A 24,601-nucleotide genomic window follows, 5' to 3' on the forward strand; every position below is an offset into this window, starting at 1 on the left:
TTGCGCGCTCTTCCTCGCTCCTGCATCCCACATATGTTGTCGAGCTTAAGGGCCTTGGAACGGAAACAGTTTTCCTCCAATGAGATATTCCCCTTTGACGACAAGCTGCTTGCGAAGCATAATACGGCAGTGTTCGTTGGGGTCTTGCATGTCGAGTCACAACCAGAGCTTGTGGCCTACGCCGTCTGTGTAAGATGGAACCATCGACTTCTCCTCCATAAGATCTGTGTCTCCCCAGCTTACAGACGGCAAGGGCTGGGAAGTCGACTGATGCAGATGATAATTGATCATGCTCATCGTTGGTCGTGCCGTGCGATTGACTTGTGGGTGGATGAGGCGAACCACAAAGCGCGAAGCTTGTACTCCAAACATACCTTTGAACTTCAAGAGACTGTACTTGACTACTATGGGCCAGGTCGACACGGTCTCAAAATGTGCCACGCTCTCCAGCCTTGACCCATCAATATCGGTGCTGCCAGGAGTGGCGCATTCTCTTGCAAGACTATCCCTTGCAGCATTTATGGGCTCCCAGATAGCCCTTGCCCTTCCCAAAGAGATGATAAGTGCTTGCAGCTGCGCTCTATTATTTCTCCTTTTCCTCCCCGTTCTGAGCTGCAATTATCTGTCGGACGCGTGGCATTCTCCCAAAGAACGGTATCTTACTCTCTCGCAGGCCATATGAATGCCTATCACTGGAAGGTGGGGGCCTTCATTGGCATGTTTCCTTGCTTTGTTTGCAGGCTCTGTGACAGCTGTGCCAGATCTGGCCTTTCCATTCAACTCCCAGGTGCCGCCTGTGGCATACGTCTCGCAGCCATACGAATTCGCCTTCTCCCCGTCAACTTTTGTCTCAGATGGGCCTCAGATATCCTATACGCTCAGCAATGGACCCAATTGGCTTAAGCTCGACAGCGTCTACCATAGGTTCACCGGAACGCCTGTCGAGAAGGATGTGGGAGCCAATACCTTTGATCTAATCGCGTCCGATCAAACAGGGGAGTTGTCGACCAGCATTACGCTCATGGTCGTGGAGTCAACGGACTTGGAGCCAGATGAACTCGTGTTGCCCCAGCTGGAACAAGCCGGACCGACATCTCCGCCAACATCACTACTTCTACATCCCCTGCAGCGCTTCTATCTGCCCTTCTCTAACAGCACATTCCGTGGCACTAATGAGAGCACGAACTATTATGCTGTTTCAGCGGACAACTCGCCTCTTCCATCATGGATACAGTACGATCCATCCCTCCTGCTGTTCTCAGGCACCAGCCCTCCCTTGGTCTCAGCTTCAGCTACTCCACAGACGTATGGAGTACTTCTGATTGCGTCAAACATCCCCGGTTTTGCAGAAGCGGCTGTCCACTTCGATATCATCATCAGACACCATATTCTAGCCTTTTCAACAACGTCCCAGGTTTACGACGTATCTGAGAGCGTTACCTTCAAAACGCCACCACTGCGTTCCAAACTCCAACTTGATGGACAGCTCATAGAAGATGCCCAGATTACCAGTGTCGATATGGACGGGCCCGAGTGGGTCAAACTCGACAGAGAGCAGCTGTCGCTGAGTGGTACCCCAGGACCTTCGGTCGGTAACACTACTGTCACAATACACGTTGAGGATATATACAATAATACCGCCCATGTGTCCATTTTGCTACAGGTGCAGACGTCTTCAGTCGTGGACCTAGGCACTCTTGCTGATGTCAACGTGACTGTGGGAGATTATTTTTCATATCCTCTAACCTCCCCAGCATTCTCACCATCTCTTGGGACGCCGACCATCCTAGGCCAGTCTTCTGACTGGCTTCACTTTGACCCATCCAGCTGGGTGTTATCGGGGGAGCCACCGTTGAGTCTTTCTGGAAGCAACATCAATGTCACTCTCACATTCCAAAATGTCACGCTGAATGCCAGTGGCTTGATCGTCTTGCATCTGGTGCAGGGCTCTGCAACGACATCAACACAATCTACTGGGGTAATGGAGACAGCGACAGGTTCCGTAGCCAGTCAAACGAGCCGGTTTTCTAATCTATCGGAAACCGCAACGAATAGCAAAACATCAAAACGGCATGTGGTAGCCATCATACTAGCTACCGTTCTCCCTGTTCTTGGAGTCTTGCTCACGATTTGCCTGATTCTGTACCTGATGAGAACGAGCCGTGGTTCGGACAACGTGCTTGTTGCCTCAGACGATCTGGGCTCAGCTCACGCCAGAGAGCCTAGTGAAGACCAAGATGCTTCCGTTCCAACTGGGTCATCGCATCAGATGAACGAACAATCTGGAAACCCTCATCCCATACCGCCTGCTAGGCTTCCGGAGATTGAACTGTTATGGTCAAACGACTCCCTACGGCACTCTAAACTCAGATTGTCCGGCATAGAGCAACCTAATCGAGATGGCTGTTCGACACTATCTCGGACTGAGGAAAACTTGCAAGGAGAGTCGCGCAATTCTAACACTGTTCAGCCCACAGCGAAGAATAATATTCAGAGGAAAAATTCAAGCACGAGACCTTCTACAGAGGATTTTCTGATTTCAGCGCCTGCCAGTGGAAGTGGAACGATACTCAATGTGAAGAACAGAGCCTCATTACTGCCTGGACTTCAAAGTATACAGCAGCTCGAGGCTGGTCTTCCGACCAGGAACAGTGGCGCAGGACATGGTGCCGGAATCCCTGTATATCCGGACAAGGGTCTGAGCCGGAATTCGTGGAGAGATACATGGCTGTCCAATCCATCCAGGGAAACTAGGCGGAGCACTGTTGTTCTAGAGTCGTTTCCCATACCTCCAGGGGACAGGTCGATACAAGACAGGACCGGGTCCATGTCAATAAAAACTAATTGCCAGCCTCTTGACTTTGATGACAATGACGAGTCTCTATCATTTGAGACGCGACGTCAAAGGTGGCACACTGAACGCGCACGAGCTCGCTTGGAAGGGGTCGCGCGCTTTTCTAATGCAGGTACCTCACGACTCGCATCGTCACCACGAACGTTGGGGGCAGGCAGAAGAAATCCAAGGGAGCCGGTTGAGCGATCAACTACAGCAATGGGGGACATCACAAACATCGAGGGCATTGCGTATGGAGAGCATTCATGGCCAAAACGGCTAGGGACCGGGCCAGTCAATATCCGAGTAGGAGGTATGCCAAAATTGAGGGGAAAGCCCAGTATTGCCAGTAGCAGGTAGTTCGAGTCTTTAGCATCCTCGAGCAGTCAATGGGATCCCGAAGACGGCATACTGCAACTGACAGATAACCAGGAGTCGGAATGGGAATCTGATGATGGCTTAGAAGTATCGCAACGGGGTATATCTAGCCAGTTCCTATAGTCGCGTATGCCTGATAGAATAGGGTAACGCCGTTTGGGAGTGGTGAAGGAGTGAGTACTGTTGATAAGGGAAGTTGTAGTTCAGGCTGATGCTGGCTCTGGCTGTGGCTTGGCGCAAGGCATCCTTTGGCACTGGAGCGCGGTAAAGTTGAGTCTACTTTCGGCCTTGTTCGTCATTTATCGCACTCGGGGGTCAGTCTCAGCAAACAACCTGCGCTTGCACTCGGTGACACTCTCTCCCACCTCCATCTCTAATTCTGCACGCGGCACCTTGATATTCACTCAGAAAACACGCTTCGCGCCTCATCATCACCTCTATTATCACCCTGTGCATGCATCGGCCATACATCCTCATTGCCTTCTAAAACCCTGCACCCCTCCCGTTCCTGGTCTTGCACCGCTCGTCCCTTTCGTCTTGTGACAGCTTATGACCTCGCGTGCGAAGTGCACATGAACACCGCCACTCACGGCATCCATACACAATAAAGAGCTGCAAACATGGGACAGACTCTGTCGGAACCGGTTGTCGAAAAGGTGCGTTCAAATTTGCAAGTTATTACCCGGCATGCGAAGGCAGAGACTTGCGGTGCTCGCTGGGTCGGTGGCGGCAAAAGCCAGAAATGCACCTCAAGGTCTAACCTCGCATGCGAGCGTCAAGCATTTTGTCATCACCATCACTAACAATGGGTCATGACAGATATCCGACAGTGGCGCAGATGACTGTGTTATATACGGTCTCTCAGCGATGCAAGGATGGCGTATAAGCATGGAAGACGCGCATGCCGCTATACTCGATCTTCAAGCCGAAGGAAGTGGAAAACCACCCAAGGCTGCCAACCCTGACAAACGTTTAGCCTATTTTGGCGTCTACGACGGGCACGGGGGAGAAAAAGTAGCACAGTTTGCCGGGGAGAACGTGCACAGGATTGTTGCAAAACAAGATGCATTTTCCAAAGGAGATATCGAACAGGCTCTAAAAGACGGTTTTCTGGCCACAGACCGTGCCATTCTGAATGGTTTGCATCCTTGATCGAGTACGTTACATGCCCATACTAAAGAAGTTGCAGATGCGCGTTACGAGGACGAGGTATCCGGATGTACCGCGTCTGTTGGTATCATATCAAAGGATAAGATCTGGGTCGTGAGTATAATTCTGACCCCCGAGCACAAACCTCAACTCACATGTCTAGGCCAATGCTGGAGACTCCCGTACCGTACTTGGTGTGAAAGGACGAGCAAAACCTCTCTCATTTGACCACAAACCGCAGAATGAAGGTACTAAACCCACGCATCAATACAGAGGGATTCCCTAACCCAATATCCAGGTGAAAAGGCTCGAATAAGTGCTGCTGGTGGTTTTGTCGACTTTGGTCGAGTGAACGGCAACCTAGCCCTGTCACGTGCCATTGGTGATTTCGAATTCAAGAAGAGCGCCGATCTGTCCCCCGAGCAGCAGATTGTCACAGCGTTTCCAGACGTGATCACACATGAGATCTCTGAAGACGACGAATTCCTGGTTATAGCCTGCGACGGTAATTCTCTGTGCCGATACCCCCGTGCAATCTGTTACTAATTAACACAGGCATTTGGGACTGTCAATCCTCCCAGGCCGTGGTCGAATTCGTCCGAAGAGGGATTGCTGCGAAGCAAGAACTACACCTCATCTGTGAGAATATGATGGACAACTGTCTTGCATCCAACAGCGAAACTGGAGGCGTCGGCTGTGACAACATGACTATGATTGTTATCGGCCTGCTCAACGGCAAGACGAAGGAAGAATGGTACGAGCTGGTCGGTAAGCGTGTGGCAGAGGGCGACGGCCCATGTGCACCACCAGAGTACGGCAAGTCCAACCTCAATCCGCAAGGCCAAGTCCCTTCTAACTTCGCACAGCCGAGTTCCGTGGACCCGGGGTTCGACATCAGTTTGATCATGATAGTCCCGACGAGTATGAACTTGATCTAGATCATCGATCGAGAGGTTTCGGTGGGCGGGGCGGCCGTATCATTCTACTTGGGGATGGTACTGAAGTTTTGACAGACTCGGACGACGCGGAAATGTTCGACCAAAGTGAAGAAGACAAAGACACGGCAAACCAAATCAAGAAGAGCCCGTCGGACACCTCGGATGTCGACCCGGCTCGTAGCGAGCGAGAAGGCACCCCTGCTCCACAATCCGCCAGCGAGGAGTCGAAGGGACGCAGCCAATCTGACACTTCGCACGGATCGGATTCAGCGATCGCAGACGACACCCGGGAGAAGAATGCTGTCTAGTGTAAGAGAAAGGAGGAGATGCGCAATGACTGGGGCAGATCGAAGATTCACCACGACTCGAGATACCCCCCGTGCCCTCAGAAGGCCGATGAAGGAGATATTAGCATGCATGACCGTCTAGAACCACATCAAAGACCTGGTGATTGGGGTCTTTCCGTGGGCCATGTTTCCATTCTGTCGAGATACACCAGAGAATCGAGGGTAGCAGGATGTGCTTGTTTTGTGTACCACGTTCATGCTACGCAGAGAGGCGTTGCCAATGACTTTTCCGCCACAGAGCAGCACCAACTGCTCGTAGCTTGGAGGCGTTGCCCTGTTTTCTGCATGTAGGAGGCAGACACTACTATGCACACTGGTTGAGGCTGTGTAGTCCACCAGTATGTACGGATAAATCGCATCCATTATTGGGTTGGTTGAAGGTGCACGGGAAGGTCGAAGCACGGATATGACGTTGACCTGCAGCTCCACCTCGAACTTGCCAGATGAGCACACTGCCACACAGTAGAAAAGTACAGCACGTCTGGGTGACGGCATTACCGCAGGCCAGCAGCAGGTTTCCGATTCTCGCCAATGCCATGTTCTTCAAGCTGGCTTGTTGCAAGCAATAGATTCTTCGCTCCGTGGTTCGTCACCATTCTGACCTAACCTCGACCAGGTTGGACCTCATCCGCTCGCTCTCTCCTGACTACCACTTCCTGGAAATTGACTTTGCTCCTTGGCACCCGTGGAATCACCTTCTATCGACTGCTAAGTAGTGGTGTGCTTCCGCCTGGATATCTCTCTTCGTGTGACTGCCTCATCCCAGCTTCTGCATAGCAAGTCGATCGATCTAGTTTCCACGATGTCCTCTCCTTCGTCTTCAAGCTCGGTCAAGCGAAAGCGGACAAACGCGTCAGAACACCTCAAGTCCAGTGCAAACGAACTCCAGCAGCCATCATCTCGTGATGCTTCTGGCGAAGATCTCGCGGATTCCTCCTCTCATAACAACCGAACGCGCAAGCACACCTCGAGCAACTCTGTTGACAGTACCGTGCCACCTAGTAAGCGGGCACGCACTCGACCCAGTGCAGATTCCACAAGCCCCAACGGCGCAGGACACGACTATGAGGACCCCGCTTATGCCAGTGACGGTGACAGAGAGTCAGATGACAGAGAGACGCAAAGGCAGATGGCTGTTCCTAGCTCGGTGAAGAAGGCCATGGTTGCTGGTGATGATACCATGCACGAGCCGCCGAAGGCTGGCTTGAGAGATCCTGTGGGATACAAGACAAACCCACCACCAGTGGGAAGACCCGTGAGGGTGTACGCCGACGGAGTGTTTGATTTGTTCCATCTTGGGTAAGTCAAGGAATCCCCTGTTTCCTTTTTTTTCATAAAGCACCCCTGACTTCGGTAGACACATGCGCCAACTCGAACAAGCCAAAACGGCATTCCCAGACACTTACCTCATTGTCGGAGTCACAGGTGACGCAGAAACACACAAGCGGAAGGGCTTAACTGTACTCACTGGGGCGGAAAGAGCAGAGACCATCCGGCATTGCAGATGGGTGGACGAGGTTATTCCTAACTGTCCATGGATCGTCACGCCGGAGTTTCTCGAAAAACACAAGATTGACTACGTTGCTCACGACGATGAGCCATATGGAGCGGATGAAGGAGATGACATCTACGCTCCTATCAAGAAAGAAGGCAAATTCCTCGTGACACAAAGGACGGAAGGAGTCTCCACGACGGGAATCATAACCAAGATTGTTCGGGACTACGAGAAGTATATCGCCCGTCAGTTGAAGAGAGGAACTAGTCGTCAAGAGCTGAACGTCAGCTGGCTCAAGAAAAACGAGTTGGACATCAAAAGACATGTGCAGGAACTGAGAGACAGCATCAAGACGAACTGGAGCACTGCTGGAGGGGAGATCGGACGAGACCTCCGACAGTTCTGGCAGAATGCCAGCTCAAGGCCCGCCAGCCCAGCTCCTTTTAACAGACAGCTCAGCGATGGCCTGAGAAGTCCAAGCGCTGCTAGTGCCGTCGACCATTTGAAGCACCTGGAGGTGCCCGGCAGTGCCGACAAGCGCAGCGACTCTCCGGGCGGACTCAGTCGAAGCGAAGACTTTGCAGCCGGCTACAGCTTAGGATTGATCGGAGGGGTCAAATCATGGGTAAGCTTCCATCACTACCGTTCCTAAGGGAGACTGGCACTAACCTCGCCCGACCCAGATGATGCGTGGCAAGCGAGCTCTCCGGGATAGCCAACCCCCGAGTCCCGATGGGAGTGAGGACGACGAAGCAAGGAGCCCTTTCAGCAACGAGGGCGATGTCACTCTCGAGCTTAAAACACCTCCAATGGGTCGAGGTAGGAAAAACAAAAATAACAGCGACCCTGATGAAGCACGGCGAGAGGCTATGGATGTTCTGCATTGATACTATGCGGCCGAAGAACTTGCTATTCAGCCAGTTTTATCTTTGGAGAGCAGCGACAGCCTATCTGTCCAAGGCTTCTCGATTTACAACGAAGTGGCTGTCATTCGGGGGCTGGGTTTAGGGGGTACACTACTACCCGAAGAACGAACAGTGGAAAGGAAAAGTCTTTCGGGGTTTCACGGAGTGGCCTTAAAGTACACACCAACAGTAGGTATCCTTGCTCAATATAGACATCTTTGACCTACGAGTTTGAAGTCATCATGTGAGACGTGGCGAGTGCGTAGAATTTCGGAAACAGTAGGGACCACTTGACTCGCGAGGCCCGATTGTTTGATACTTGTGTTTTTCCATAGCTTTGCTGGTATTGAACGTCTATGGTTCAGCCATAGTTTGGCAGGCAAGCCATAGTCATCCTTTCAGCGCTTGAAGAGTTGCCCGTGACCATGCCTCATAGTATGCTTTGATTCCTCCGATTCCAGACTGTTTGTAATGCAAACCAGGTTTGTGAATCGTTGGTATTCCATGTCTCACGCCTTTCGCTCGTAGCCTCATCATCTCGATTTGTCTATGACCTGGGCTTCTCCTTCTTCTCCTTCCACAGAGCCGTCAAACCAACACCAGAGACCTTGACAACCTTGAATCGCACACCGGGAATATCACCCTTGGCCTTGCCCTTTCGACCGAAACCGGCGAGGAGAACTTCGTCGTTCTCATCCACAAAGTTCAAGCAACCATCGTTAGGCACTGTAAGCAGACAAGACCTGTTAGCACCCTTCCGCCAATGTAGCATCAGTGGCCTCAGGTCCACTGGATTATCCCATGGGGGACCGCGGAATTGTTAGGTTCCTCTGTAACGTACCGAAAGCAGTAACCTTCTTTCCGTTCTTGATCAACTGCACTCTGACGCATTTTCGGATGGCGGAGTTGGGTTGTTTGGCCTCGACACCGACTTTTTCGAGCACAATGCCCTTGGCGTGCGAGGAGCCACCGAATGGAGAGGATTTGTAGGCGGTTCCGAGCAGACGCTTCTTGTAGTGCAGATCGGCCCAGCGACCTTCCTTTCGGGCGGCGACGAGCTTGCGGGCGGCGTTCAAACCGCGGGGCTTGCCTCTGTTTGTCATTTCTGGAGGTTGCAAAAGAGAGTTAGAATTGCTAGATATTTCGAGGAAGCTTAGGGAGATGCGAATGAGTCAATTGCGGGCTCAAATGGGCGCTTCTCAAAAGCGAAACGTTCGTGCTGAAATCGTCTGGAGGGAATTGGTACGTACTGGCAACTGTGACAAGCAGAAATGGAATGAAGGGAGGGATTGACGGCGGTTGAGGTCGTTGTCGATAATTTGCGGACCAAGTTGAGATGGTTTCTCAAGTCTCAGTGCGGCTGCCAAGACTGCGACGACGGAAAATGCACTTGGTCTCCAGCAGAGGCGGTGAGGAGCGGCAGAATATTAGTCCTGCGGAACATACGTACTGTATCATGCAGTCCCGCAAATTGTTGATTTGGCCTTTGGCGGCGCCCCCACAGCCGACCATATCCATGTCACTACTCCGTACTGCATGGATAGCATTGCTTCTTGACGCGAGAGCAACGCTCTCTGCCGACCCAGATGTCGTCGTCCTCCAAAAAGCCGCCGCAATTGGAGGTGGCTGCGCCGTCGCCTTCAGATCGCGAGCGGCCGAAACTCAACACTTCGCGAGCGACTGCGCACCGTCTCCCTCCGCCAGCCCTATTCCAAGGCCCTCCGTCCAAGAATGCATCGCACATCTCCCTCGTCCTGCCAGGCGATAGGGTCCCAGGAGCTCCGCCGGACGCAGAGCATCCGCCACGCATGCATCGGCCTGCCCGGGTTCCTGCAGCCTCGTCGTTCTCGGGTCCCGCGCTCCGCCAACCCCTCGCTGACGCGGACGACCGCCGAGCAGAGAGCCTGTGGGCGGAGATGCAGAAGACGCTGGCCGATGTGGAAGTTTCGGCGATGAATACGTCGCACGTGTTCGGGGCATCACACGCCAAGGCGTTGGAAGATCTGCGCGCCGCCCAACTCTCGCTCGCGCAGACTTGGGCCAAAACCGAGGCGGATGAACTACATGATCACGAATTCAACATTGCTGCAGCCAATAACAACATCAATCACATTAACATCAACACGGAGGTCGTCGGCCAGCTGGACACGGGAACATCTACCCCTGTAAATCCTAGTCCCGGTCTTAATCCCAGCAAAGGGACCAAGGGCACCAAGGGCACCAACAAGGGCGATGGTAACGGCAAGCGCAGTGCGTTCACCAGCAACAAGAATCTAGAAGAGGAGACGGAGCGAGACATCCAACTGGCGCGCAAACGGAGAGAGGCCAATGACCGCTACTTCAAGCAAGTCAATCGGGGGGTCCTCGATGTCGTCAGCAAGCTCGATGAGGTAGCTGGTGCCATGCGCCGGGTCGAACGAGAGTCCCGCGAAATTTGGGATGAGTCGAGTGATTCCAGCCTCAGTGGCACCGAAAGCGGTTCGGTAACCGATCACACCAGACCAACAGACAGTCCGGAACCAGTTCACAAAGAACGCTGAAGCCGATCCTTGTGGACTATACAATGAGCCTTGTGGGACGAGAATTTCCTCGCAGCGATTGCTGTAGCAACCTAAACACGTGCCCTGTGTTCAACCCGGGTGCCATGATCCCATCCAACTTCGTCCAAGGATACCATGCTTCTGTTGTCATGATGTTAAAGATCAGCAGCATTAGCAAGGGGGATGGAGCTTCTTGGATTTTGTCGAGCATTATCCTACGCCGCACGGCCTCGTACCTCGCTCAATCGAGTGGTTCGAGGTGTGACACGCACGCATCGTGGACTGACAGACGTCCGAACAAGGAACGTCAAGCTTGGCCCGTAATTGTGACATAAGACACGGAAAGGGCGAGCACCTCTTGGGGTTCATGCATGTAGCACTATTCTCTACTGAAATTATCTCGTGCTTCATACTACTAACTCATATCTGGAAAGTCTCTTGCTGCCCAACTCCAGACTCGGAGGCTGGGTCTGGTCTACTTCGACTTCGACGATAGCTTAACCAGTTCGACATTCTGTTCGGAATGCTGGCTCCTGCTGCGTTGGGCATGGTGGACTAGATAGCCCCAAGCCACGACAGCCGAGGGACTCTCACAAGAATTCATAAAAGAAGATAGTCCTGGGACTTGGTTCATCGGTACGGCTCTCAAGTCTTGCTTGTTCTATGGCTCTGCGAAGGGTCATGAGGCTTGGGCTGTCCGATGCCTGCCTCGTCCAAAAGCATTTCATCAATCTTCCCTTTCGTGCACGTGTTTGAAGCTGAAAGCGGAAGCCCTTTGACACGAGATTCAGAAGGTCAGGGGAAGCTATAAGCTACTGCTATGGGATTGACGCACAAAGCTCCCAAGTCACACATCTCAGTCCCTATATTGTGGTCTATGCTCGTGGGTTGTATATAGCCATAGACTGACCGACCCTTCATTCTTCATTCGCTGTCATGAATACATCAGCGAGGCTGTCCTAATAATGTGAGTTTCGTTCCGCTTCGTTTATGCCTGGACCAATGCCTTGTTTGCTCCACCAGGAGCCATCAAGAGATTCCATTCAGAGCCAAATCAATTCCCTGCCTCACCCCCGCCGCCTTGATCAAATCGACTCCGGCTCGTCCGCCTTAAATGGAAGCCTGAGTCGGAGTCACGATGCCGTCCTTCCTGCTCAGTGAAGCGTACAGACGTACTTTGCCGCGTACGAGAGTGTGACGGAGGCTTTTCGTCCGTGGTATCTGACGTGAGTTCAGAATGAGGCACGCTGCTGAGCTGTCCATGCAAATTTTCGGAACTTTCATTCATAGGATCGGTACCCTCGGTCCAGTCGTCGTTGCAGGCACCTTTCGATCCCGCTGAATTTGGTCGGCTGCCTGTTGTGAGGGCCTGGGACGAATCAGAATCGCTGCGGCGACGGATCTTGACACTGTGGGTCAGAAATGAAGACCTTGTTCGAGGCAGGGATGCCAGGAAATCAGTCTGATATTCTTCGTCATCCAGTTCCGCCCATATGCCTCTAGCGTTACCGTCCGATTGCGCCTGAACGGACTGTGGGGGTGGACCTGTGCGACCAACCAAGAGTGGCGTCTGCTCATCCACAGAGCGTCGTGAAACAGAGGTAGAACTTCTCTCCCGTGCTGTGGGAGGCAATGGATGTCGTTCGTCAGTTGGTGATTGCATCAAACCCATGCCGGGTGTCAGAGGCGTTGGAGGCGGGAGCACTGGATGAGCGGACTCTGGTGGTGTCGTATCATCCAATCTCCACGACAAGGCGAACACTCCAGAGAGTAATACGACTGTGCCTAACGCCACGAGGCCGGCATGCAGGGCACTGAGCCTGGAGGCTTGTTGGAAATAAATCAAACCGTCTAGAATAGCTATGATATTGTAAACACAAAACACAAAGGGGTATAATACACTTGTACTGCAGAGACGAAGGCCGAGGTGGAGGTAATATAACTGGGTCAAGGCGAAAAAGAGAAGCGCCATGAGAATAAGCCATGATTGAAAGCGGTTGAACTGGTTCTTGTGATCGACGATTGTCCGGACAAGAAGCTCGACTGCGGATTTTGCAACCAGGAGTGAGTGGGCGGATAAGATGCCCGATATCAAGGCGTAGCACAAGCCTCGAATTAGTCGCAAACGACTCATTCTGGTTCGCACCGGTTGAGGTAGTTGAGCTGTGAAGGAACGATTGAACGTTATAGAACCGGCTGAAGTCGTAGACACAGACCGAGGTCTTTCGGCCTTGAGGAGACTTTGTGCGATGTACTTGTGAGACGCCCAGACTCTAAGGACGTGGGCAAACATGATGGTGGCGACTACCACGACCATTGTTCCAACCATCCATATTATGAAGTCCCGTTGACGGAGAAGATCCAGCAGCTGTTGCAAATTATGCGCGGGTTCGCCGATGGCGCCAAACGTAGCGATGAGGGCTGCGCCGGAGCAGGTGAGTATTGTACCCACAAGGGAGAAGTAAGTGAAAGGCTCGCCGAGGAAGAGTGTCGCAAATGCGGTGTTGAAGACTAGGCCTGAAGCCTGGAGGGTAGACAGGACAGGCAATGGTAGTGTGGTGATTTGTATAGTGCTACCGACCACATTCGAGATCAGAAACATGAACATTCCCAGCTGCCACTTCCTCCTTTTGTAAGGGGGGCGGCGCGTCTCTGGGAGATCTTTGGCATCTTCAATAATATGTGACTTTCGTTGAAGGGTCAAGCCGAGGCTCTGGACTGAGGTAGATAGGAGGCCAACAATGATCCCGATCTACTTATAGGTCAGTGAACGCCCTCCCGCGGGTATGTGAGACGTACAGCGATACTGCCCTGAGGCGAGATGCCCCCAAGCTGTCCCATGGTCTGGAAATGCTGGGGTAATTCCAAGGTCCATCCGTGATCCTATGCTCTCGACGGAGCTGAGCATCTTGGGCTCCCAAGCATGAATGTGAGGCTTTAATGAGAAAGGGGGTCCATATTGTGGGGTAGAGATACAAAGCGAGGAGATGTGCAGTAAAGTGTGTCTCGTATGAGGGCGGTGTAAACAGGTAGGAAGGCTGTCAGAACGTGTTTGACATCGCGGCGGGCGAGTGACTTCATATCATTGATTGATGGGTTGCGGCATGGGGCAGTTTCCCGCCCCGTAGTCCGGAAGCAGGTACTACTGTGTATCACTGGAGCTCAACCGCCTTGATACGCTCACGGCGAGGGTCATACCTGAGCTTCCTCTCACGTTTCTCAGTGACACAAGACCAGCAACTTGTACTCCGGCTCCGATCTTGTCGATTGGCATTTCGCGGCTTCTAGCAGACTGTGGAGCCGAGCACTACTAGAGTTGAGACAAGTTCGACAGCAGGAAATCACCAAGACTGCGCCTAGCATCGCCCTCGTTGCGATCTCGTTGTCGAAAGTTTGAGAATACTTCCCTACGGCTCCTGCAAGATAGTACAATCGCATACACCGCCAGCATGTCGTCCCACGCGCTCTCGGACGACCAGGTATGCCTCTGCAGATGGCCAGCCAGAGTTGCCCAGCTAATCAAGCCCTTGAATACATCAGGTCGCCTCCGAGCTGAAGAAGATGACCGCCTTCATCAGACAAGAAGCGCTAGAGAAAGCCCGCGAGATTCACCTCAAGGCAGACGAAGAATTTGCAATTGAGAAGTCTAGACTAGTACGCGAGGAGATCGCTGCCATTGACAATGAGTACGAGAAGAAGTTCAAACAGGCTTCCATGTCTCAGCAGATTACACGCTCCACCATGGCCAACAAGACCCGGATAAAGGTGCTCAGTGCCCGGCAGGAGTTACTGGACAAGTTGTTTGAGCAGACCAGAGGAAAACTGGCTGCTGCGGGAGCCAAAAATAAGAACTACGAGGAGATTCTAAAAGGACTGATCCTTGAGGGCATGTACCTCCTTTGTGAGAAGAAGGTCGCCATACGGTGCCGAAAGGCGGATAAGGAGAAGGTTCAAAGTGCAGCGAAGAAAGCGTCTGCCGAATACAAGGAAAAGATGGGCAGCGATGCGGAAGCTGTGGTAAACGAGGACGACTGGCTACCAGACGAATCGTAAGTTTCCTGGCTGAATTTCGGTGGCAGCATGGCATGAATCTGACTTATTCACCAGATCGGGCGGAGTTTTTGTTGTTGGTGGTGGCGGCAAGATCGAGTTGAACAACACCTTCGAAGAAAGACTACGGTTGTGTGAGACTGAAGCTCTTCCCAGCATCAGAGCCACCCTGTTTGGGGAGAACAAGAACAGGAAGTTCCATGATTAAGCGGTTATCTACTTACATTCAAGCGGGTCTATTGTTCGGTCCAGAAGGCGGAAATATGCGTCTTATATCTCGTCGGCAGGGAGACATCAAGGGTGAGCTCTGATAGAGGCTGGGCGGCGGGATTCAGAGCACATCCATGACATGACATGAAGAGGCTAGTCTTGTCTGCTTCATCGCAACTGAGGTATAATTGACACCACCATCTGCACACAGGTCGGTCACTCAGAATACGCTGTGAAGGCACACATATTTACAACGTCTCTTCTTGTCAAATCATCAATCATTCAACCAAACGCCATGCTCGTTAACAATACATCGTCAGGCCTGCCACTCTTGAACAAACAATGCATCTCAAGTGAAACTCCCATCAATCACGGTCTACATACCTTCATTCGCTCAGCTCCAGCTGCTTACGAATCAATCTCTCTGTCTCGGAAGGTGCGGGCGACTCCTCGGAAGATGTGACAGTCACGTCTGTCGTGAAAGCCTCGTTTGACGTCGCGGACTGCAAATCGTTTTCTTTTACCTTTGCCTGCTGCTTCTCTTTCTTCCGAGCCAAGAACTGTTTCATGAAATCCTTGCCCTTTTCCTCAACTCGAACTTCTTCGGCGTCTCGTGTTCTCCCAATCGTGCCATCGAAGATGTTCTTCTTGGGACGTACCTCAGTTCGCACGCTGTAGAGGAGGCGCCAATGGAGGGCTTGTAGAACATCCTTGGCCTCAGTACGGGTCATATGCGAGGCACCCGTGTCGATTATTGATATGAATGATGATCGAATGGTATCTGCCAGATGATCGACGGATCTGTTGAACGAGACCTCTTGGGCGCGCGAGGGAAAGGTCGTGGGACGGCCACCATCGGATATTGCAATGTCAAGAATGTATGTCCGGGCCCGTAAAGCCACGTAGTCAAGGGTATGGGGACCTTTGCGACGTCTCGTGTCAAAGGACGCTGATGTCGACACATGCTCTGCGAGGACATCAAGAGAGATCTGGGGTATCAATGATTTGTTGTCCTTGATGGCTACTACGCCCAGGAGAAAAGATTGCGCGAGTAAGATGCGGACTCGGGAGGCCGTCGTGGATGTTGGGGGGACATGAGAGAGCAGGTGCGCCTGCAAGACTGCGTCTTCCAGATGGTGACCGACATCAGCAATCATACTCTCAGCAACGTGACAACGCAGGCCTGGCTCCGGTAAGGAAAGGAGCGTTTCCAGCATTCCATCGACTTTGCTGGACACTCGACCATCACTCATGAGCTCGCAGTCCACGGCGAGTCGGCAGACAATCGAAGTCAGTCTGCTCAGTGCCATGAAATCTAGATCCTGACACACCGATTGGAAAAGTTCCAATGCGGCGATGAGATATCGCGGATCACGTTTGGAAGGTGTTCTGAGGAGGCGATGTCTGGGCTGGATAGGGACGGCATCCTGAAGACTAGCACTGTCTGCTCCCAGGGTCTGGAAAACAGCCTGCACGTCTTCAGGAGTCAGGCTCGTTCTGGTCCACGAAGAACTTGCATTTTGAAGGCACTGGATATACGCCGACCGTACGTCATCCTCTCGCTCAAGGACGACACTTTGAAAAATCCAATTCAGCGCCTCGTCGGACAACCGTCCTTTGAGAGCAAGCTCAGCCATGTACCCAGACGAAAAGGCCCGCGACCGAGCTTCGTCATCTCCTGGGCACCATAACTGATCCGGAATCGCTGTGTCAGGGAAACCGAAGCTCACCGGGGACTGATCGTGCCAATCATTCAGGCCATTCACCCCAAAGAACAAAAAGACACGGTTGGATGCTAGAGCCTCCGTGCGTTCCACGGCGTTCATGAGCCTTGAAACTCCCGCCTCTCCATCTTCGGTCGTTGCGACTGCTGCCAGTAAATCTTTGTCTATATTCGCATTGGTCTCGACATCCGTTGCCTTGACGGATTCGTGGAAGTCCGCTCGAGACTTCTTAATCTTTTGTTCTAGCTCCTCATCATCGAAATGTTCGTTCAAAATGTCAGATATATTGAACTGGTGCGCCCGCTCTCTTGCATACAGGGCTCGCAGTTTCTCCTTATTATGGGAAGCATTAGAACGGCCTCTGGTGAACAGGTCCAATGTTTTCAAGCGCTCGGCTTCAAGCTTTGCTTCGTCTGCTTCAGGAGAAGATGATACAGAAGTAAGATGACCTCCTCTTGTTATTCCCAGAATATCATCCAGCGACTCTAGCGACTTGAGTGAGTCGGAATCTTCCTCGTCCGAGTCGCGGATTTCAATAACCTCGCCATCTTTGACCACGGCTTGGGTTAAGCTTGGTAAACTTGAGAATGAGAGTGGCTTCACTGGTGTGGGGGATGAAGGATATCTAGTGTCTTTGTCGAATCGAGGCGCCTGGCTATATGTTGATGGCGGATCTATGGGAGGTCTGGAAGCTTTGGGGTGGGGGCTGCGGATGGGAAGAGAGGCTCGGGAGCCAGGGGCGGACAACGGTGACGGGACTGAAGAGGATGAAGGGGTTCGCGCAGGTCCATGTGCAGACTGTTTGACTGCCTTCGGAGTGGTCGTGGAACGGACACCTCCAGTCGGGGTCTTCTGTCCTGACTCTTCGATCGAAGGAGACGGCCGTTTGGTAGGGACACTACTAGCGACATATGGCCTGAAGAAGTCGGCGATGGGTCGCTTTCTAGGGGGGGAAGAAGGCATAGGAGCGACTAGCTAGGGCATTTCAATTGCGAGAGCCGGGCACCATACAGGACCACTGACCCATGGATAATGAATGGGTTTGGGTTTGGAAAGTGTGTTCAGAAGTGAGTATTGGGCGGCTACGCACTGGCAGCGCGCGGAGGCCCCAACGCGGAACGCGCCCAGATCTAGCCTCTCTACCCCGCCGGATTAAGGACATGATGACGCCGCCCTGTAGATCTCACTAAAGCCCTAAGCCTTTGGCCCTTACCACCGAGAACCCTTTTCATAGCCCTCCAAAGATCGGATCAAGTAATGAGTACAAGGTGCGTGCTGGTCTGGGCAGGTTGGACGGTGCCCGGCCAGTTCACAGATCATTACCGATAACATGGGCGGGGATTTCTTCGCTGGCATGGAACAATTCTCGCCGGAGCCTCAGCCTTTACCCCAGCTCGCAACCCCCGACGCATCCAGCTTCAGTGCTTCTGCACGGAGCATACTCGTACATGCAGAAAAATCAGTTGATCTCCAGGGTCAGAGGGGGTCAGAGAGCCTTGAAGGCAACAAGCAGGGCGACGATGCCGCCCATACCATCCAACACAGATCTAACGAGATTCATCCAGTTCCATCGCCTGAGCAGTCCCTCGACCTCGCCGTCTTGAACCTTTTCCCTCGCTGCGGCATCGTTGGAGAGCCCGATCAGTGTCTCGATAGTGCCCGTCATGGCCAGTCTAGTCCAGGGTAGCGTGGCCAAGGTGAGGCCGGCGGCAACGGCATACCCGACACGTCTCTCAGGGTCAAGGATGGCGGCAAGTCCAGTGCTCAGGCTGGACAAGAGAGCGAGCGGGACGATGGTCTTTGCGCCCCGGTAGTAGAGCTCCGTAAAAATAGAGGTGCTGGTCGCCGCAGGGAGACGGTACAAGATGGGGAGAGTAAGTTGAGAAGCTGAGAAGTGGACACCAGAAAGGTAGAGGGAGGTTGAGAGGCCCAAGAGGGCCGACGTGCTGAGGATTGCTCCTTTGTCCATCGGATGAATCTCTGATAGTGGTAGCTGTGTACGGTCTGAGCTGGATCTACTATTGTTGCTGTTTCAGGCAGCCAGGATTGTTGACTGATAGTGGACTGCAATCTCAATCTTTCTTCTTGAGCATTCCATCAAACCCCTAGGAGACACTGCTCACTATTATATTGTATTGATATGCGTACCTGACCCGGGGTTCGGGAGTTGTGGCAATGGTGGGGATGGGGACGGTTCGACATTACCCCGTAACTTCGATACGGGCGTAACCAACACTCCTCACTCCCGTCTCTTTGAAGTACTGTATGAATCCATTTCCGCGTATTCCATGCCAGAGTAGACACGTCTGCATGCTGGTACGTCCGTTAAGCAGGTGCTGCAACACATGATCTCCGCATCTGCCGGCATCATGAGTCCAATTGTTAATTAGAGCCAGTCCACTGACAAGGCACAACAACCTACTAGTATTTCGTGTGTACACGTACATATATATTCAACTACGGCCGAGCGGGATGTAGAACAGCACCGACTGCAGGTCATGCAGCGAGTGGCTAGCCCGTTCGCCCTCCTAGAAGAGAATTCTTGTCAACGAGTCAGACTAACACTGACTCCTCAAGACAATGCGTCTGCCTCGTCAAAAATTTATTAGTAGGCAGCAGTGACTGCAGTATCGAGAAGCTCAGGCTTAGGCTTAAGCCTACTCAATGTGCAAACCAGGTGATCCCAACTCAAAGGCCTTCCAAGCATGTACGATCACAAAACGAACTGAGCGTTCAGCCCCCCGAAAGGGTCCAGCCCAGCAGATACAGGATCAACGCTGAGACAGCATGTTCTACCATTCGTGGTCGAGTCGATACGGGATCGACTCGTGCTAAAAGCGCCGCACGACATCTTAACGGACAAGAATAAGATGCTTGCTGGCTGAATGGATCGATTTATGGATTGGGGCTCGAAGAGCTCCAGGCAACGTTGTTGTCATAGTCAAAGTAAACATTGAGGCATCGATGCAGGATGCAGAGGCACTCTGGTCGCATTTCATATGGTTGTACGGAGTACAAACTCTCGTGCCGAACATGAAAGAGGTGATTGTGTGTCCCGGAGCCTGGAGAGCAGATATCAGGAATTTTTTCTTTGTTTTCCACATGCGAATACTCCGACGTACAGTAGCTTATACGCTGAAGCATTTCTCCGGCGAGTGTTCGCCTGTTGACAACTGAAGTCTGCACACAGCAGTTCGTCGCGTCTCGCCGCTGGCTTCTGTCACCAGGCAAATCCTTCCCATATCAATGGCGATCTCAGCCCAACCCACTCACGTTTGCAGAGTGGCCAGTCCTCTTCGTCCAGAACTCCATGGAGCCCCTGTGTCGAAGCGCCAGATCGTGCCTCGACGCCAGCGTGTCAGGATGATCCTCCTGAGCCTGCTCTTCATTTCGAGGGCCATTAATGGCATATTCGTTCGGTCGTGACTCTCTGCTCGCAGCTCTACGTTACCGAGGCTCCCGTCTGGAGGAGGATTGCCTCTGTTCATACTCATTCTGCCTTTGATGTCACCCCAAGTCCTTGCTTGTTGCCCTTTGATCGCCGTGGGAGCTCATGATGCTCCGTAACACCGTGATGCATGAGATATTTGCCGCACCCTTCTGCAGCCAAGGCGGCTAAAGGTATGTATTGGTAGACAAGTCTTCCCAGCACTTCAGAACGAGGCTGATTGACTAGGCATACCAGAAGCGCAAGTAGTATCGAGCCCCATCTAAAGACGGTGCGATGCTTGTGGTGATGCTCCCTTGCAAGATATACCAACGAGGTGGCATACAATACGCATGCATTCAAGAAAGCTAGCGAGCAGATCGATACGTCCAGGTAATCCTGAGTCGGTTGTCCTGTGGCCTGATCCATATGCTCCCTGCGCTGCAAGGAACAGCTTCTTTGGGGATCCATCATTCGCCATAACTGCTGCCATCTTCCATCGGATGGGAGCCCGCACTGTATGTCAAGGTCCAGGCAATGCAATGATAACTGATAGCGATTGGCGACATAAATGCTACTCAATCCAGATGTAAGTGCTAATAATGAATGCCGTTGACTTTGGACGAAGCCGGCGGGCTCTTGGGGTTCCGACATGTTTGAGCACGGCTGTCAGGTCTGGCTAGTACATATTTCAGCTCAGAAGGAGAATGAAATGGTCAAGATGATTTATTGTGATCTCTCGAATCCATCCAGTCGACCGAGACTACACAGAGCCAGGCTATTGTGCTGGTCTTCACTGTCAGGTGTAGGCCAAAAAGGCGGCATTAAATCGTGGGCATCTGATATCTTTTCTAAGGCCGGATGTGTCAGTCTCGTACGAGTCTGTTTATGATTACTCGATCGTTGCAACCGGCAAAAACAGGTTTTCTAAACGTTGCTTGGGCGGCAGTGCATCGCCTCAGCCACCATCACCTCGAATCGGTAGGTTATCAAATATAATCATGACATTTCACCCCAACCAACAAGTTGGTCACCTCACTCTGCCTTTTTTCCCTTCCTTCCCTCTCTCCCTTCCTCTCATGGTCGCAGCCATCCCTCGCCATCTTGATTCTTCTTTTCTTTCGCGTGCACAAATATTCGACAGGCTGCACTGTCCTTCAGTCTGCGCTACATCACTCTTTAAGTACATGCCACCCTGCCGAGCTGAATTCAGAGCAATAGCAGCCCCCTTCGCTAGGCTTGCAATCGCCTGGCCACAATCTCAATCGAAAATGCGCCGTCGGCAAATTCTAGGGGCTCTGGTACTTGTTCCACAGTATAAGATTGTCGACAGTCGCCCAATCAATTCAACATCGACAATGCCCGCGGACGAGTGGAAGTACTAGTACCTATCAACACCTTCGAACCTCTGCGGTCCTGCAATCACTGGCAGCCGACAGTCCCTCCATGTCATCCCTAGGGACTGCAACCAGCATGCCCAAGCTCAGTCCAACTCTTACAAACGGTATATCTGTGTCGACACGAGCGAAGTCAAACATCACCACGCTTGATTGTGATCTCATCAATGATACAACGGTGGATGAAGCCAATAGAAGGGATATTGATAAGGAGATTCAGTCTCCATTATTCCGAAATATCCTTAAGTGGGCTGCACCTTTACTTGCCTTCTTCTTCACCCTTGCGAATGGGTGGTACAGACCACCGCAAGAGCCAGACATTTTTTGGCCGGTTACAAACCTCGTCGCGGCTGCTGCCATATTGCCTTTTCACGATCAGTCATTCTCAGACATCCTCGGTAATGTCGTGAAAAGCGTTGCGGTGGCAGCCAATGTCCTTCATTACCGGGCAACGGTGGGAAATACCTCTAGACCAGTGATAGGTCTTGTTATCACCATCGTTGTCTTCTTCTTGCTCTACAGCCGAAGGAGCAATCTCATTGGCGATGGGCCCGAAGACAAAGGTCTTCGGGTTGTGGCCCCGTGGATATGTGCCCCCATCGCGATCGTCACCGTCTCAGAGCTTTTCAAACTGCTACAATGGCGAATAGTCATCTGCTCTGCTATGGTAAGGAGCATCTACAACGCGATGGCGGCTTCGTCGTTGATCCACCTTCCCGTGGTGAAGCCCATCAGTACGGAGACGTGCATTGTTCTAACCTTGAATACGTCCAAGACCAGCGACCTCTCAATCTATTTGAAGAGTGTTGTGTCACTTACGTTCGAAGTTCCGCAAAGTCCACCGGAATTGCGCTCAATACTACGTTTAGCAGATTATACGTTGAAGAGTATCGACAATACGTTACGTTTCCCGAAGCTAAGAGATTAACAGCTTTTACACCGGATACTTGTCGTCTGCTCGAGAATCCTCGAACATTCCGTCGTCGATACTGACATGTAGCTCAGTCTAGAAATACAAGAGTACTTGCTTTACATACTACATCTACTACTTTATAGTACTTTAGGTACTTTTATATCTTCTTATCAATATTAAAATTCCAAGTTGCTATATATAACCGTGCATGATAAGCGAGTGAAACAGACAAGCGAGTGAAACACCTCACCAAATTTCCATACCATCCAACTTTCAATATGATTTTCTCCACCACCAGCGATGGCAACTATTAATGAGGAACGAAAAATAAATCTTGCTCTTCAAGCTATCAGAAAAGACCAAAATCTCAGTATCCGGGCCGCAGCTACGATCTACAAGTGTAATCACGTTACCCTGTCTCGACGACTCAAGGGCACTCCGTCTCGCAGCGACAGTATGCCCAACTCGCGAAATCTGACCTCCCTCGAAGAGGTGACGATAGTCCAGTATATCCTTGACCTCGATGCCCGATCCTACCCTCCCCGACTCGCTGGTGTGGAAGAAATGGCCAATCGATTACTCGCAGAGCGCGACGCGCCACCCGTCGGACAGCGCTGGGCTTCTAACTTCGTTAAACAACAACTAGAGCTCCGGACGCGTTTCCTTCGTCGGTACGACCATCAGAGGGCCCAATACGAAGATCCCGACGCGATTCGCGCGTGGTTTACGCTTGTAAAGAATATGATCGCGAAATACGGCGTGGCGGATACGGATATCTACAATTTTGACGAGACCGGGTTTATGATGGGCATTATCGCTACAGGGATGGTAGTGACAAGCACCGAAAGGCGTTCAGGTGCGAAGATGGTCCAGCCAGGCAATCGAGAATGGGTGACAGTGATTCAAGGCGTAAACGCGTTGGGCTGGACGGTCCCGCCGTACATCATTGTTTCGGGTAAATATCATCTCTCTACCTGGTACCAAAACAGTACTCTTCCGGACGACTGGGTTATCGCAACGTCTTCTAATGGCTGGACCACTAATGAAAGAGGTCTAGAATAGATTTAACACTTTAATCGGTACACTAAACTACGAACTACGGGTAAATATCGCCTCTTAGTGCTCGATGGGCACGAAAGTCATCACTCTACCGAATTCGAGCTCTACTATAAGGACAACGATATTATTACACTCTATATACCTCCCTATTCGTCGTATATCCTCCAGCCTCTCGACGTTAGATGTTTCGGCCCGTTGAAACAGGCGTACGGTGGTCAAATTAAAGAGAGAGTCCGAGCCGGCACCACCCGTATTTCGAAGGAGGACTTCTTTCCCGCTTTTTTAGCCGCTTTTCAGTAGACAATAACAGTTCAAAACATCCAGGGAGGATTCAGAGGGGCCGGGCTTGTTCCTCATAACCCGGAAAGTGTGATTGCTCGTCTAGATGTGAAGCTACGGACGCCTACGCCCAATACACCTAGTCTTATAGCGACTCAGGCATGGGTATCAAAGACACCCAACAACCCGACTAAGGCTACCTCGCAGTCCACCTTTATCAAGAATCGAGGCTCTAGTCATCAGGGAAGCTCGCCAACACCGATACTCGAGGCTATTGACTAGTTCACGAAGGGTGCGACGGGAATTATGCACTAGATCGCGCTTTTGAAGTCCGAGGTCAAGACACTTCGAGATGAGAATACACACTACTCAGCCGGCGTCGCCGCACTAAAAAGAAGCAACTCCGCGCAGGAGGGAGCATGACTCTAGAGGAGGGACAACTTATAGAGTCCCGTAGTCGTATCCCGGTCGTGACAAAGCAAGAAAGGTCGTCGGGTGGTGGTCCGAGCCAGCGGTCCGAAACGCGCGCGCGACGGTGTGGTGTCTGCGGCAACGTCGGACACAACTCTAGAACCTGTTAAGTAGTGATTACTTCGTCTGAAGAAGAGGAATCTAAGTAGTTATAAACATTTCTATGCGTTATGGTTGCGTGTAGGTTAAAAATGTCGAGGTGGTCGGGTTAAGGTGTTTCACTCGCTTGTCTGTTTCACTCGCTTATCATGCACGTTATACTTATTTTAATTATAAGACTCGAAAGAGTCTCGTATTAGTATTTATCATTACAACCTTCTTATATCAGGATTAGATAATTTACGCGCCTACTACCTTTACTTAGATATAGTAACCGTTTCTCAAGCTCCCTCTCCGGAATAAAACCCTAGAAAGAGAAAAGTTAGTACGAAGTTACGAAAGGTTGGATGGGTAGGGTTAGGGTTAGGGTTAGGGTTAGGCAAATTA

General features: G+C 51.8%; 11 protein-coding genes across 11 annotated transcripts; 7 read left to right on the forward strand and 4 right to left on the reverse strand.

The window, feature by feature from the left end:
• Positions 1–682: 682 nt before the first annotated feature.
• A1O3_08313 (uncharacterized protein) lies at positions 683–2,031 on the forward strand (the record flags this gene model as incomplete). The annotated part of the gene is made up of 2 exons (XM_007738411.1): positions 683–1,717; positions 1,828–2,031. The coding sequence occupies 2 exons, from the start codon at positions 683–685 to the stop codon at positions 2,029–2,031; spliced, it is 1,239 nt and encodes a 412-aa protein (XP_007736601.1).
• Positions 2,032–2,053: 22 nt separating this feature from the next.
• A1O3_08314 (uncharacterized protein) lies at positions 2,054–3,334 on the forward strand. Its single transcript, XM_007738412.1, has one exon. The coding sequence runs from the start codon at positions 2,150–2,152 to the stop codon at positions 3,191–3,193; it is 1,044 nt and encodes a 347-aa protein (XP_007736602.1). The 5' UTR covers positions 2,054–2,149; the 3' UTR covers positions 3,194–3,334.
• A 765-nt stretch (positions 3,335–4,099) lies between these two features.
• A1O3_08315 (protein phosphatase) lies at positions 4,100–5,606 on the forward strand (the record flags this gene model as incomplete). Its single annotated transcript, XM_007738413.1, has 6 exons — positions 4,100–4,349; positions 4,395–4,474; positions 4,524–4,608; positions 4,659–4,865; positions 4,916–5,205; positions 5,232–5,606. The coding sequence occupies 6 exons, from the start codon at positions 4,100–4,102 to the stop codon at positions 5,604–5,606; spliced, it is 1,287 nt and encodes a 428-aa protein (XP_007736603.1).
• Positions 5,607–6,447: 841 nt separating this feature from the next.
• Positions 6,448–8,027, forward strand: A1O3_08316 (choline-phosphate cytidylyltransferase; the record flags this gene model as incomplete). Its single annotated transcript, XM_007738414.1, has 3 exons — positions 6,448–6,944; positions 7,003–7,765; positions 7,824–8,027. 3 exons carry the CDS (start codon positions 6,448–6,450, stop codon positions 8,025–8,027), a joined length of 1,464 nt encoding a protein of 487 aa, XP_007736604.1.
• A 565-nt stretch (positions 8,028–8,592) lies between these two features.
• On the reverse strand, positions 8,593–9,148 carry A1O3_08317 (40S ribosomal protein S23; the record flags this gene model as incomplete). Its single annotated transcript, XM_007738415.1, has 2 exons — positions 8,593–8,771; positions 8,887–9,148. The coding sequence occupies 2 exons, from the start codon at positions 9,146–9,148 to the stop codon at positions 8,593–8,595; spliced, it is 441 nt and encodes a 146-aa protein (XP_007736605.1).
• Positions 9,149–9,631: 483 nt separating this feature from the next.
• On the forward strand, positions 9,632–10,585 carry A1O3_08318 (uncharacterized protein; the record flags this gene model as incomplete). The annotated part of the gene is made up of 1 exon (XM_007738416.1): positions 9,632–10,585. One exon carries the CDS (start codon positions 9,632–9,634, stop codon positions 10,583–10,585), a length of 954 nt encoding a protein of 317 aa, XP_007736606.1.
• A 1,054-nt stretch (positions 10,586–11,639) lies between these two features.
• On the reverse strand, positions 11,640–13,426 carry A1O3_08319 (uncharacterized protein; the record flags this gene model as incomplete). The annotated part of the gene is made up of 2 exons (XM_007738417.1): positions 11,640–13,337; positions 13,385–13,426. 2 exons carry the CDS (start codon positions 13,424–13,426, stop codon positions 11,640–11,642), a joined length of 1,740 nt encoding a protein of 579 aa, XP_007736607.1.
• Positions 13,427–14,034: 608 nt separating this feature from the next.
• A1O3_08320 (ATP synthase (E/31 kDa) subunit) lies at positions 14,035–14,843 on the forward strand (the record flags this gene model as incomplete). The annotated part of the gene is made up of 3 exons (XM_007738418.1): positions 14,035–14,064; positions 14,126–14,634; positions 14,693–14,843. The coding sequence occupies 3 exons, from the start codon at positions 14,035–14,037 to the stop codon at positions 14,841–14,843; spliced, it is 690 nt and encodes a 229-aa protein (XP_007736608.1).
• A 388-nt stretch (positions 14,844–15,231) lies between these two features.
• On the reverse strand, positions 15,232–17,532 carry A1O3_08321 (uncharacterized protein; the record flags this gene model as incomplete). The annotated part of the gene is made up of 1 exon (XM_007738419.1): positions 15,232–17,532. The coding sequence occupies one exon, from the start codon at positions 17,530–17,532 to the stop codon at positions 15,232–15,234; it is 2,301 nt and encodes a 766-aa protein (XP_007736609.1).
• Positions 17,533–18,055: 523 nt separating this feature from the next.
• A1O3_08322 (uncharacterized protein) lies at positions 18,056–18,538 on the reverse strand (the record flags this gene model as incomplete). Its single annotated transcript, XM_007738420.1, has 1 exon — positions 18,056–18,538. One exon carries the CDS (start codon positions 18,536–18,538, stop codon positions 18,056–18,058), a length of 483 nt encoding a protein of 160 aa, XP_007736610.1.
• A 2,931-nt stretch (positions 18,539–21,469) lies between these two features.
• On the forward strand, positions 21,470–22,321 carry A1O3_08323 (uncharacterized protein; the record flags this gene model as incomplete). Its single annotated transcript, XM_007738421.1, has 1 exon — positions 21,470–22,321. The coding sequence occupies one exon, from the start codon at positions 21,470–21,472 to the stop codon at positions 22,319–22,321; it is 852 nt and encodes a 283-aa protein (XP_007736611.1).
• Positions 22,322–24,601: the final 2,280 nt, after the last annotated feature.

Source organism: Capronia epimyces (genome assembly GCF_000585565.1).
Source record: "Capronia epimyces CBS 606.96 chromosome Unknown aczIQ-supercont1.7, whole genome shotgun sequence".
In the NCBI taxonomy this organism is placed as follows: domain Eukaryota; kingdom Fungi; phylum Ascomycota; class Eurotiomycetes; order Chaetothyriales; family Herpotrichiellaceae; genus Capronia; species Capronia epimyces.